The sequence below is a fragment of the Prunus persica genome, chromosome G6 (genome assembly GCF_000346465.2).
Source record: "Prunus persica cultivar Lovell chromosome G6, Prunus_persica_NCBIv2, whole genome shotgun sequence".
In the NCBI taxonomy this organism is placed as follows: Eukaryota; Viridiplantae; Streptophyta; class Magnoliopsida; order Rosales; family Rosaceae; genus Prunus; species Prunus persica.
The window spans coordinates 13,930,187-13,943,321 of record NC_034014.1 but is presented as its reverse complement, the minus strand read 5'-3'; the positions used below and the strand labels follow the sequence as shown (position 1 = coordinate 13,943,321).

Sequence of the window (13,135 nt, the reverse complement as noted above, 5' to 3'; positions counted from 1 at the left end):
CTTCTTTAAAACTCAATCTCTCTTGGATATTCAAAAATTATAACTACTTAGATAGAAATTAAAATTGGAATTTATGACCTCCAAATTCTATGTTCATTCTCACGTGGAATTTCCAAATTTCTTTGTCTAGTTATCCAAACATGAGAACTGGTTTATTTGAATTTAAAAATTCTGACTTTTGTCAAAATTCCAATTTTATTTCCCTCATTCAAACAAACTGTTATAGAGCCTATTTAGAGAGACAAACCCAAATTAGCTACTTGTCATTTTCTAATTGGTTCCTAGTGTTTTAAATTTTCCAAAAACCAATTAAAAAAATGACAAGTGGTTAGTATAAAAACCGAAGCTATATTGCTGATCCAAACAGACATAACACCATTAAACACATACCTTCTCCTTCCTGCCTAGCGACAGTTCGACACAATTGAATCTTACAAAATGGTCATACTTAATAATATACTACTCAATAAAAACCAGCTTATAAAGCTCAGAAATCACGTCTATTCACATCTCATCCAGCATTTGTAGTTGGAGCTCAACTAACTCATGACATAATAACAGAAAGCTGGGCACCATCCAGATCGTAAACGATAAATGTGATTCTCAATAAACTCGGTTACTGATAGTTTGGTAAAGAGACTTTAGCTGTGTGTTCCATTTATCTATAGCAGCATATTTCTTCATTCCCTTTGACCTGCACATTGTTTGCGAATGAATCAGTGGCAATCAAACATGGACTCCTACCGTGAACCAGCATGCATGGATTAAAAGTAAAAGGTACAAGTCAAGTAAACAGACCTGTCACCACGCTCTAAGAGCCGGTTCACCTGATCTATATGTCCATCGATTCGGTTATCCAAAATAAGCGAAACCAAGAGTTGCTCAACATCTTTCTCAGGCACATTAAGTTCCTGAACGTCAACGAAGTTCAGTAAGTTTACAGGTGATATGATCAAGCAGCAGCGATGGTCATATTGAAAAAAAAAAAAAGCATTTAAACTAAAAGATAAAACCCATCCAGTGTTTCTCAAGAGTTAATGATTAAACAAGCACAACAAAGCAACGAGCAACAAATACAAAAAGATAGAATGTATGGCCCACCTTTGATATGAAGGGAATCCGTATTCTAGTGTACGGCTTGATAAGTTTAAGCAGCACTTGTGTCCTAACATTCTTCAACAGATCTTCAATATAGTTTCGGATGAACGGATCATCCATAATTGTCCTCCTGTTACTCTGAAAAAAGTGCAAATCCTAATTCAATTAAGGGAAATAATACAGAAAGAAAGAGAGAAGAAAAAAAATGAATGAAACACACAAACACAGAGGTAAGTTTAACTTGCATAACGTCATGTTAGAGAAGAATAACACCTTAAGAATTTTCTCAAACTCCAGTATCTCATTTCGTTGATATGCTGCTATCAGATTTGTCATTGCCAAGATCTCAGGATCATTTTTATACCTGCGGAACCGAAATCGTAAGAACAGAAGGAGATGCAAAAACTTGAAAACGCAGAAAAAAAACATATTTTCAAAACTTACGGCTTTGCTTCTTGACCATCAAATGGATTAACCTCTGACTCCATCAGCATATTAGCCAGAACTAGATACCTGTCAAGCAACGCACATTGAACATGGAGAGATTAGTAAAACCTGGGGAACACAAAGAAAATTGCCATATATCTATTGTGTATCCCAGTTTAAAACAACTCAAAGACAATCGCCATATATCAACTAAGGAATTTGTGTCATGTAATTAAGAAACACACAAACACAATGAGTTTAACCAAAGGAATTGCCATCATGTTGTCTACGTCTTCAAATCATATCACTACAAATTTAAAATTAACAGCCATTCAAAGTTTCTAGTAAAATTTATACTATAAAAACGGTTATTTGTCAACAAATGCTACCATAACCTTGGTAAAATAAAAATTCGTTGTCTTAAATTCCAATTATAGGTATTTATTATCCAAATGGTCATGCAATTGTCTCCATTAATTTCATATGTTAGATGGTGCATTTTACATGTAGTATGACTTCAGCTCTCATCCATGGTGAACTGTGAGGTTGACTCCATCATTAGTAAACCTTACCATCTAATTTCATACCCCTCATCGTCTTAAATTCCAATTATAGGTATTTATTATCCAAATGGTGATGCAATTGCCTCCATTAATTTCATATGTTAGATGGTGCATTTTACATGTAGTATGACTTCAGCTCTCATCCATGGTGAACTGTGAGGTTGACTCCATCATTAGTAAACCTTACCATCTAAGTTTCATACCCCTCATAGGTGATAGCACATAATGATTTGTAGACTGACCTCTACTTTTGAAAACTATCAACAATGAGAGAGAGAGAGAGAGAGAGGAGCGACTATTAACAAGTCCAAATGAAAAAAAAATAAAAATGCATGGCACCAGAGAGCATACTTTAAGCATTGTATACGCCTCTGGTTCCCAGCTTCATCGTAGTTCTTAAAGGCTTCAAAAAAATCTGTGGCTGCATCTGCCCACTGACGCTCTGCCATATGCATCTTCCCCCCACACTCACGAATTATTCCCATTATCCTAGGATGAGGTATTGCTGACTTGATTGCAAGCGCTTTTTGGTATAATTGCTGCATTCAATCCACAGTCAGATGCTGCTAAATCACAACAGCAAACAGAAACACACAAAATGACAAAAAGTATATTCCTTGATGAATTATCACTACAACGACAATGGTAAGGAGGCCTTGTTTAGCCTTTTACGAAATATGACACACTAGCTACAAAAATTATATTGTTCCCTCGGAATTCATTTGGGTGAGGCGTTCTTCCATTTATATTTCAAAGGGCTACAAATCGTCCCCTTGGGATATTGAAACAAGGGTAAGGCATTATCCACTTAAGCATTTTGCACATGTTGTTATACAATCATGAGGAACTTTTATTATCCTATTATTAATAATATTGACTAATTAACATGAGGCAAATAACACAATCTTTCAAAATTGTGCATGCATACATTTGACTATATAAAGTTCTGTTTTATATATTGATGGATGCTCTATGGTTGCTGGCATTTAGTGTAGGAACCCAACCCACCAAACCCAACATGAACTTTAGGAAACTCAGGCAGATTGACTCCAACCTGAGGAACCTAACAAACTTATATATAATTAGACAAAATCTATTATATTTCTTTTTCATACCCAGAAATCCACCAATCCTCAAAGTGGGCACAGCTTTGAAACTGGGGCCTCCCGCCGAACCCTACAATCTTTGGGAGATAGGAAATACGAGCAAATAGGTAGGTAGGTACCTTTGGGGGTTTTGAACCTCAGACCGCATGGGAGCAAACCATGGGCCTGACTGTTCCAACTAATGTAACATGTATGCCAACCAACAAAAATATATACACATTATTTAGTTATAGATTTAAAACAATACATATTTCATGATTCTTGTTCTTCATTTTATTTACGCCTGAAGATCCACTTTGATTGAAACAATAAACCAAAACAAGCACTTAAAAATGACCATTTACTTATGTTGTAATACAACTAAGGTGTTATACTTTTTTTCCGAAATTTAGAAATTATTACCCCATTGTTTCATAATAGTATCCCAGCATTTGTTTTTCACATAACTCGACTGCTCACAAACCAATCCTCCTAATAACTTGATTTGAAATCTACATGAACCACTTTTCAATTAAACTTTCATTTCAACTGTATTTTACATTTAAAATCTTTTAACCAACCCCGATCATGGGGCATCAGAAACACCACCTGAGCCATTTACAACATGAGTCAATTAAACATATGGATGATCTTCTGACCACTCCACTGAATTTCTTACCAACTTCTCCAAGAATATTTCTCTAGTCTAAAACTTATTGTATAGACATAATCTAATGTTGAAGCTGCTTGTACAGTGGAAATGCATAGACAAGAAATAACCGCCTGTGGGAATATTGATAAAAATATTGAGATTGTGAAATGCAGAAGTTAGTGCAACTCAACCAAAAGGGATCTGAGATGCATGAATTTTTTTAACTGAACCCCAGAACTAATGTGGATCTCATCTCCCTAGAAATTTTCCAACTCATATGCTTTTCATTGATCTGGTATGATTTAGAAGATCAATTGAAGAATTGGGCAACACTTATTTCCTTCAATTTCGATTTAACTTATTCATGGAAGACCATTTTTGCCTTTTGCTTTCTTCTCTTTAAAAAGGGTCATAAGTATATACATGCACGCATTTTAGGGGTAGGGTTAAGTGTGGGGGCAACGGAAGGGGAGGGTGAAGGTGACTGAGAAGGAAGGAGCAAGGGCAGTTTGGGAATAATAGGGTGAGACGAGTAAATTTATATATATTAAAATAGGGTCAGCGAGGACATAGAAATGGCCGGGGGGCAGGGGGCACTAGCTCCACTCTTCAAAATTCCACATGAACAAAATTTACAAAAGACCGTCTTTTGCTACAATACATACAATAAGTTCATCGTCTATCTGTTACCATGCTCATAACACTTACAATTCTATTCAATTTGAGAAATGATAGATCAGAGAGAAAATGATCACACCAATTTCCCCCACTTCAAACTCTTATTCTCTCAATTTAACAAATAAAAAAGTTAAGCAAACCAGAGTTGACCCACTGAAATACTGGTATTAATAATCTATTTAGCATTATATATTTGTGCCTTAATTAAACCAAACCCTACATCTCAGAGTCTGGCAGAAAATGCATATCACATAGACAGAGTGGAGAGAATGAGAGGTAGTCTACAACAAAGATTGAAGATTATTACCTTGAGCTTTTTATTATTTTTAGTCTCCGTGTACATCTGAATCTCAATTGCATAAACCTCCAGAAGTTGACTTCCTTTCTTTTGGTCATCTGTACCATCTTCTTTTTGACAAGATTTATGGAGTTCTTTCAGAATCTAATAGTTCAACATAGGTTATGCTCAGCCTTTTAAGATCACAATCAGCATAATATTTTGCTGAAAGGTATCATCCAAATAGACAGATTACCTTATTCATTCGCCCATATTCACCCATATCAAACCAAATTTTGCACAGCTTAAGATTTGTCTTGAACCAAAGTCTCTGCACAACAAGAGGTCAGATTGCATTCATATTAGAAATAAAAAACTTATGCTATAACTATGGTTATATTCTGACCTCATTCTTTGCCTCTTCAAGGGCCTTTAAAGTGGTCTGATAGAACTCTTGCAGGAGACCAAAGTTCTGACTAGCTGAACCAGAAACAAAATCCATAATATTGTTTATACATTTTTCACTGTAATTTCGTGTTACTGCTGATTTGATATATGTCAACATCACCCTGTACGCATCCATCATTTCTTTATACCTCCCCAGACGATAATAAAGCTTCACAGTTTGCTTCAAAGCTTTAAATCCCCTGAAACATATTTATTTAACTTTTTAGAAAAAACTTTATTAAAAGCAAAAACTATGTATAGAAACGTTCACAGGACATCCACAGACAACTTATGATAAGAAACAATAAGCCCAAAACACTGTAATCTGAAAACAGAATGCACAATATATAAAATAAAATAAAATAAAAACTGAACAACTAAAAACAAACTACAAGAAAACATATCGTCACTACAGCTATGAAATCTAACAGAAAAACATACAAGGAATCCCCCTAAAATCTGCACAAACCAATTCCCACAATGCTGACCATATCTAACTTGATCCCAAGGATCTTCCACATCAACGCCTTTCTAATGCCAAAAAAATTATCCTATTACACTCCAACCCAATTACCCAACATATAGCTAATGCCAAACAATATGAAAAATGAAACGAAGCCCTTCTGTTGCAAAAGAAACTACTATAAGATTTGCACGTAAAACACCCTGACCCATCTAACTTCCAACTCCTAACATTGGTTTTTGAAGGAACAAATGAGCCCATTCCACACTTCCTAACAGTGAAGCATCTTCCACCTTCAAATCACTAAGATTCCTGCTTAAGACAAAATCCCAATTATAAGGAAAATAAATAGCATCCGCACACCTTGAAATACACTCATAGTGTTTTCTAGAACGTGCATGTAACCTGGGAAACAGTGTCTGCAGAGGCCCTTCTCCCAGCCATGAAACCTCTCAAAATCTCACCCTTTCCCCATTATTCACTACAAACTTGCACAACTTCAAAAAAATATATAATAAATTGACGAAGGAGAGTTAACAAACTACACAAGTGTTTAGGGTACAAAATTTAATCCCCTGGTGACAAATTTAATTATTAAGGAATACCTCCAACAAATGAATTCAGAAGGAAAACAAAATCTGCACAAGTTTGGTAGTTCCATTCAAGGCTCATGAAAAGGGAAAAATATAAGCATAAAGCTTCTAATGCACATATACACCATAAACTATACATCTTTTAAATGAAGTTTGGTAGTTGCCATGTGTTCCCCCATCATACTTCTTTCACAATTTAAATGAAGATGTATTGTTTCTCAAGTTAAGAATAAACCCCTCCCTGTTTCCCCATGCTTTCAGCTGTGAAAGAAAAATAGAAAGAAAAACTAGAAGAAAAAAAAAAACAAACAATCAAGATTAATCCTGGCTTCTCACTAATCCTAACTTCATTTCACAACAAGAGGATTCTATTATCATCATCGAAGACCAAATCTACAAGCATAATCGTTTTCCAGACTCATTAAATTCTATTTTTCCTTCCCTCTAAAAAAGAATATAGGAATTAAACAAAGAGAACATCTAAATTTTAAGGTGTTGCCAGAACTCATTTACTTTTTTCAGCAAAAGTTTATTGGTGTTACTCACCACTCGGCCTTCTCAGGCTCCATTCGAACTACTTCATCGAATCCTGAAAGAGCTCCTTCGGGATCTGTCTCAACCAAACCTGAGTTTTTTTGGAAGTCGGAAAAAAAAAAAAAAAAAAAAAAACTCATCCAGTGTGGCAAAGAGAAAATAAATACGATTGAACCCTAACTGTTCCAAAATAAAAATAAAAATACTATTGAACCCTAAAAGCAAAAGCTGGGAACCCATGTTCATCAGAAAAGAAAGGATGAGAACCCATTGAAATATATCACGAAAATCAAGCCTAAAAATACCTTTAGAGTTGTAATATTGGTTCTCAATGTCAACATCCTGTTCCTCAGGCTCCTCATCCGAGTACTCGAATCCGTAATCCTCCATATCAGCATCTGCATACACACACATACACATATAGATAATGAGGCATTCAATAATTTTGTGAATAAATATATACATATATAAATCTCGGGAGAGAAAGAGACCGGAACCCATGACTGCTCAAAAGCCAAGAAGGAATTCTGAGCTTTCAAAGCGTTTAAGATTCGGAAGCTACTGAAAGCAGAAGAGAGCAGAGAGGAGACTGAATCGAGAGAGGGCTCAAATCCCTCTTATTAGGGCAGTCCGATGGAAAAGGGGCGGTTTGGGACTTCGCACGCACACTGTCTGTGACATCGTCATTTTAGATAACTATAATTTTTCGGGTGATTTTATTTGCAGCCAATTATTTGCTAATTTTAAGCCAGAATAAACTATTTTACCATTATACATAATTACTGTTAAGAATACAAAATATTTAAAATTAAATTAAATTTACTCACTACACACCCACATAAGTTCCTGCAATTCTCGTTATATTTTTTTCACAAATTATTATGTTGCTACAATCCTAACAAGATTTATACGACTTATATTGGTGAAAACATATCTAGTATTTATTCATGAATAGTGAGACTGAGTTAGGGAGGCTTAAAATAAGGTATGAGTTTACTTTTTAGTGTTTTTCAAGTTTAGGGTTGTATGGGGGTCACTAGTTATATGCAATACACTAGTACTGACTACGATAGGAAAACTCGGTGGCATGCCACCCAAACATTGAACCTATTTCGGTTATGTTTGACTGACTATTAACTTAAGATGCGGCTGATATCAACCGTAACGTGGAACAGGCTTCGGTGAAAAAAAAAAAAGTATCTCGCAAGAAGAGTAGGTTTTGCTAGGGTTTCTCTTCGACGGCTAGGGTTTTGAAATCCGACGGCACTCGGTGTGGTCACTAGATCTCTTCTCTTGGGATACGATTTTTGCTTCTGATTACAACTGTAAGTGAGGACTGCTGCTGCGGTCGATGAGAAGGTTGGAATTGGGGTAGCGTGGGTGTCAAGTTTGTGATGGGTGGGAGTATGGAGGATCTCGAGAAGCAGTTTGGCAATCATCTGTGTTTGTCAGAACGAGAACAGGGTGGGATTCGAATCGAGGCTAGAGATGGCTTAGATATTAGGAGAGGTTCACAGTTCTCGTTGCTGGCTAGGGTTTTGACGACTAAGGCGGTTCATTCTGATGGTTTTGTGGGGGTGTTCTCTAAGTTATGGTATGGGGACGATGGTGTGTCCATCAAGGAAATTGAACCGCAGAAGTTTCTGATCAGATTTGCTAATAAGAAGGACAAGTCTCGCGTGGTGGATATGGAATCGTGATCCTTCCGGGACCAGTTGGTGCTGCTTTCAGAAGTCCGGCCAAGCAAAGATGCTCGGGAGGTGGATCTTTCTAAGGCAACCTTTTGGGTGCAATTCATGGTGTTCCCTTACTTAATATGACTATAGTGGTTGCCAGGAAGATTGGGTCTCTGATGGGGCAGGTCTTGGAAATTGACCATATGGAGGGGGGACTGTATTGGCAAGTTCCTGCGAGTCCGTATTGGGGTGGATGTGCTGCAGCTGCTCATGCGCGATACGTTTGTGGATTTCCTTGAGGAAGGTGCAATCTGGGTGGAATTTTGTTATGAATTTTTGCTAGAATATTGCTTTCTTTGTGGTTGTCTATGTCATCCGAGCAGAATATGCATAGAGAAGGTGGGTTCCTTGGGTGAGGAGAATTCTAGGTTGCATGAACGTATGATGGCCTTTGCTGGAAGTCTAGAGGTCGGGAAGCTGGTCTCAGGGGAAGCAGGGCTGATTGTAATGATTAGAGAATCAGGAGTATGGAAGACTGTGGGGGTGAACTTCTTCTGGATTCTGCGTCTTCCCCATGCAAGACCAGATAGCGGGACTCCACCTTAGTTGAGAAAATTCGTGAAGCAAAGGAGGCGGAAGACCGTAATAGACATATTCGGGAGGCTGGAATTCTGGGAAAGCAGGGGGCTAGAGCGGTTGCACTGTCGGCTTCTTCGTCTGTCCCTCAATGTGTGGGGGTTGTCTTTCAGATATTTGCCATAGATAGGGTAGCCTTTGATATGAATGCAAAGGCTATGACGGAGTCAGTGGCTGAAACCAAATGAGTTGACTTGGCAGTGGACGGCCAACAGGACTTTCCATTGAAGGATTTGATTCAACTGCATGTGTCGGGTACGCAAGGATAAGATCCTTTTAATTTAGGGCCGTTGATCTATGCTCAAGGCAACGAATCTCATCTAGCTGGAATTAACTTGCACCGTAAGCGAGGAAGAAATGATGCTGCATTTGATAACGGGGATAAACGGGCATGCAATGCACATCTATGGGTTCGTGATATTAAAGGGGCACGAGTTGAGGGACTCAGGCAAGAGTTGACTTTTGAAGACACGTCACTACAGGCAGAGGAGACCAGCTTTATCAGGTTTCCATAGGGGTTATGAGGATCATTGTTTGGAACTGCCAGGGTATTGGGAGTGCTCTGACAGTTTCGAGTCTTAAGCAGCAAGCGAGGCTCCAAACTCCTGACATAGTGGTTTTATTAGAGAAAAAAAATTGAAGTAATCGCTATGTCTATTTGAAAAGACATAGTGGAATGAATTATGTGCATGCAGTTTTACCCATTGGTCTAAGTGAAGGATTGTGTATGTTTTAGAAGGAGATGGCACAAGTTGTTTTACTAAAATATGCTGGTTTTTTTTTTATTGAGGTAGTTATCAAGGATGAGGAGCATGGAATGACATGGCAATTTTTTGCTGTGTATGCTAGCACTGATGCTCGGGTTCGCCGTTCTCAATGGCAGATCTTGAGTCAAAGGATAGAATGGTGTCAGGATGCATGTTTGGTTATGGGGGATTTTAATGATATAATGGATGTTATTGAGAAAAGTGGTGGTGTACCTCGAATTGAGCGGAGTTTGGAAGATTTTTGTGGTTTTGCTGCCAATAGTCGTCTGTTGGATTTAGGGTACGTGGGTCATCCATTTACTTGGCGGAATCGGCAGCAAGATGGGGGAATTATGGAGCGTCTAGACAAGGGGTTTGGGAATGTTGCATGGATGGCTACGTATCCAAAGGAGGCGGTGCATCATGTGATCATAGCAGGCCCAGATCACGCTATGCTTTTGCTTCATTCCCATGGTTCAACACAGAAATGGTGGAAGCGTTTTATATTTGATCCGCGGTGGGGGGATGGTGATGGGTGTCGTAAAGTGGTGGAAGGAAAATGGGGGAAGAGCTTCCAAGGGTCTAAAGGCCTCCAGCTTTCCAGGAAATTAATTTGGGTCAGGAAAGGTATTTTAGATTGGCGGCAAACTGAATGGAGAAGCTTTAAGACTACTATTCACCTATTACGAGAACAACTAAATGATGCATACATGGTGCCAGTTTTTAACTAAGACAGAGTGATGCAATTGGAAAATACTCTTAAAGGAGCTGTGAAGGAGGAAGAAATATATTGGAAACTCAAATCCATAGTCCAGTGGCTCAATGAAGGAGAGAAGATATCAGATCAATTGCTACTTCCTATTTTCAGGATATTTTCACATCCCGATCCCCTGTGCATATTGAGGCTATAACTGCTTGTGTTCAGCAATGGCTCTACCCAATGCAAAATTCGGACTTAACTCGACAAGTAACTTCTAGGGATGTATGGCAAGTTGTGAAATCCTTGCATCCGACCAAATCACCTAGGGCTGATGGTTACATGGGGAGCTTTTTTCAGCAGTATTGGGATGTGATTGGTGAGGATGTTACTGGTATGGTCATGAGCTTCTTTCTTTCGGGTCGGCTTCACATAACTTTTAACCACACACATCTTGCATAGATACCAAAGATCACTTCACCGAGGAAGATGATGCAATGGAGGCCTATCGCCTTATGCAATCTGGTTTACAAAATTATTTCTAAGATCTTAACTGTCAGGTTAAAGGGTGTGCTTCCGGCAGTGGTTAGCCTTAACCAATCTGCCTTTATTGAGGAGCAGCTAATCACAGACAACATTTTGATTGTGCATGAGATTCTTTATTCACTAAAGAAGAAGGGTGGAAAGGGGAGGGATAGTATGGCATTTGTCACATCCCGGGATCGGCTCCGCCGTAGCACGATATTGTCCGCTTTGGGCCCCTCTCTCTACCCTCACGATTTTGTTTCTAGGAACTCACGAGCAACTTCCCAGTGGGTCATCCTTCCTGGGATTGCTCTGGCCCCCAACTCGCTTAACTTCGGAGTTCCTACAACTCCGAAGCCAATGAGCTCCCAAAATGCTTCGTGCTAGATGGATTATGGTGTACACATATAAGGCACATCACCCCCTCTCCGTTGGTCAATGTGGGATCTTACAATCCACCCTCCTTAAGGGCCCGACGTCCTCGTCGGCACACTCGCACCACACGGTAGAGTGGCTCTGATACCGAATTGTCACATCCCAGGATCAACTCCGTCGTAGCACGATATTGTCCGCTTTGGTCCGTCGTAGCACGATATTGTCCGCTTTGGGCCCCCCTCTCTGCCCTCACGGTTTTGTTTCTGGGAACTCACGAGCAACTTCCTAGTGGGTCACCCATCCTGGGATTGCTCTGGCCCCCAACTCGCTTAACTTCGGAGTTCCTATGACTCCAAAGCTAGTGAGCTCCCAAAAGGCCTCATGCTAGATGGATGCGGGTGTACACATATAAGGTACATCACCCCCACTCCGTTGGTCGATATGGGATCTTACAGCATTGAAGTTAGATATGGCGAAGGCTTATGACCGGGTGGAATGGGCATTTGTGGATGCTATGATGGGGTGGATGGGTTTTGCTCCTATTTTTCTTAGCTAGATTATGGAGTGTATCTCTACTGTCAGTGTGATTATCAATGGGGAAGTGACCGGACATATCTTACCCTCATGGGGGCTTCAGCAGGGGGATCCGTTATCCTCATTTTTGTTTTTGCTGTGTGCTAAAGGCTTATCAGCGTTGATAAAGAAGAATGAGGAGGATGGTACGCTCCATGGATTTAGATTCTATCCCCAGGGGATTAGTATTTCACATTTGTTTTTTGCATACGACTTTGTCATATTTTGCAATATTGATGAACAGGAGATTCACTGCTTGAAAAATATTCTAGCATGCTATGAGCCAGGTTCTGGTCAAGGTATTAATTTTGACAATAGCTCCATCTTTTTTGGGAAGAAGTCTCATGCGCGTGTACGCAAAAAGGTGGGGGATATATTAAGGGTGAAGAAAAATGATGGGTTTCGAAAATATTTAGGACTTAATGTTGATTTTGGTGCGTCGAAACAACGTGTTTTTGAGGATGTTAGGAAGAAGATCAATGCCAAACTTATGGGATGGTCGGAACAATTTTTGTCATAGGCGGGGAAGGAAGTATTGATCAAAACTGTTGCCATGGCCATGCCTAATTATGCCATGTCTTGTTTTAAGTTACCCATCAATCTCTGTAAAGAGATTGAACGAGGGATTAGTAATTATTGGTGGCAGGGTCATAAGGATCATAAGGGTATCCATTGGGTTGGTTGGCAGCATTTATGTCAACTAAAGCAGGCTGGGGGAATGGGCTTCCGTGATCTAATGTGCTTTAACTTAGCTATGCTGGCAAAAATTGGATGGCGGGTCCTTATGTATCCGAATTCCTTACTAGCTAATATCCTGCGGGATAAGTATTTTGCTTGACAGATTTTATGAATGCCAATTGTGGACACGAAGTATCATGGGGATGGAAAGGGATTGTGCAAGGACGACGGATTATGGAGGTTGGCATGAGATGGCACATTGGTAATTGCGAAAAGGTGTCAGGATTGATGGGTACCCAAACTGTCCACTTTTCAAATCTACTCTAGACACCCAAATATGCCAGACCTGGTTCAGGGGCTTATTGACCCCAGGACTCAGAGTGGAATCGAGACTTGGTTATGCGATGTGTCAA

The 13,135-nt window shown here is 39.3% G+C and overlaps 1 protein-coding gene across 1 annotated transcript; it reads right to left on the bottom strand.

Moving 5' to 3' along the window:
- Positions 257–7,561, bottom strand: LOC18773150 (COP9 signalosome complex subunit 2). Its single transcript, XM_007205148.2, has 12 exons — positions 7,308–7,561; positions 7,122–7,214; positions 6,829–6,907; positions 5,186–5,426; positions 5,036–5,110; positions 4,810–4,944; positions 2,439–2,626; positions 1,543–1,611; positions 1,372–1,462; positions 1,102–1,236; positions 799–911; positions 257–694 (listed from the first exon to the last, which is right to left on the bottom strand). The coding sequence occupies exons 1-12, from the start codon at positions 7,315–7,317 to the stop codon at positions 604–606; spliced, it is 1,320 nt and encodes a 439-aa protein (XP_007205210.1). The 5' UTR covers positions 7,318–7,561; the 3' UTR covers positions 257–603.

Coding starts and splice junctions, on each gene's coding strand:
- LOC18773150 (XM_007205148.2), bottom strand. Junction 6,908..7,121: donor CCAATATTACAACTCTAAAG/GTATTTTTAGGC, acceptor AAAAAAACTCAG/GTTTGGTTGAGACAGATCCC. Junction 1,612..2,438: donor AGGCGTATACAATGCTTAAA/GTATGCTCTCTG, acceptor GTTGCTTGACAG/GTATCTAGTTCTGGCTAATA.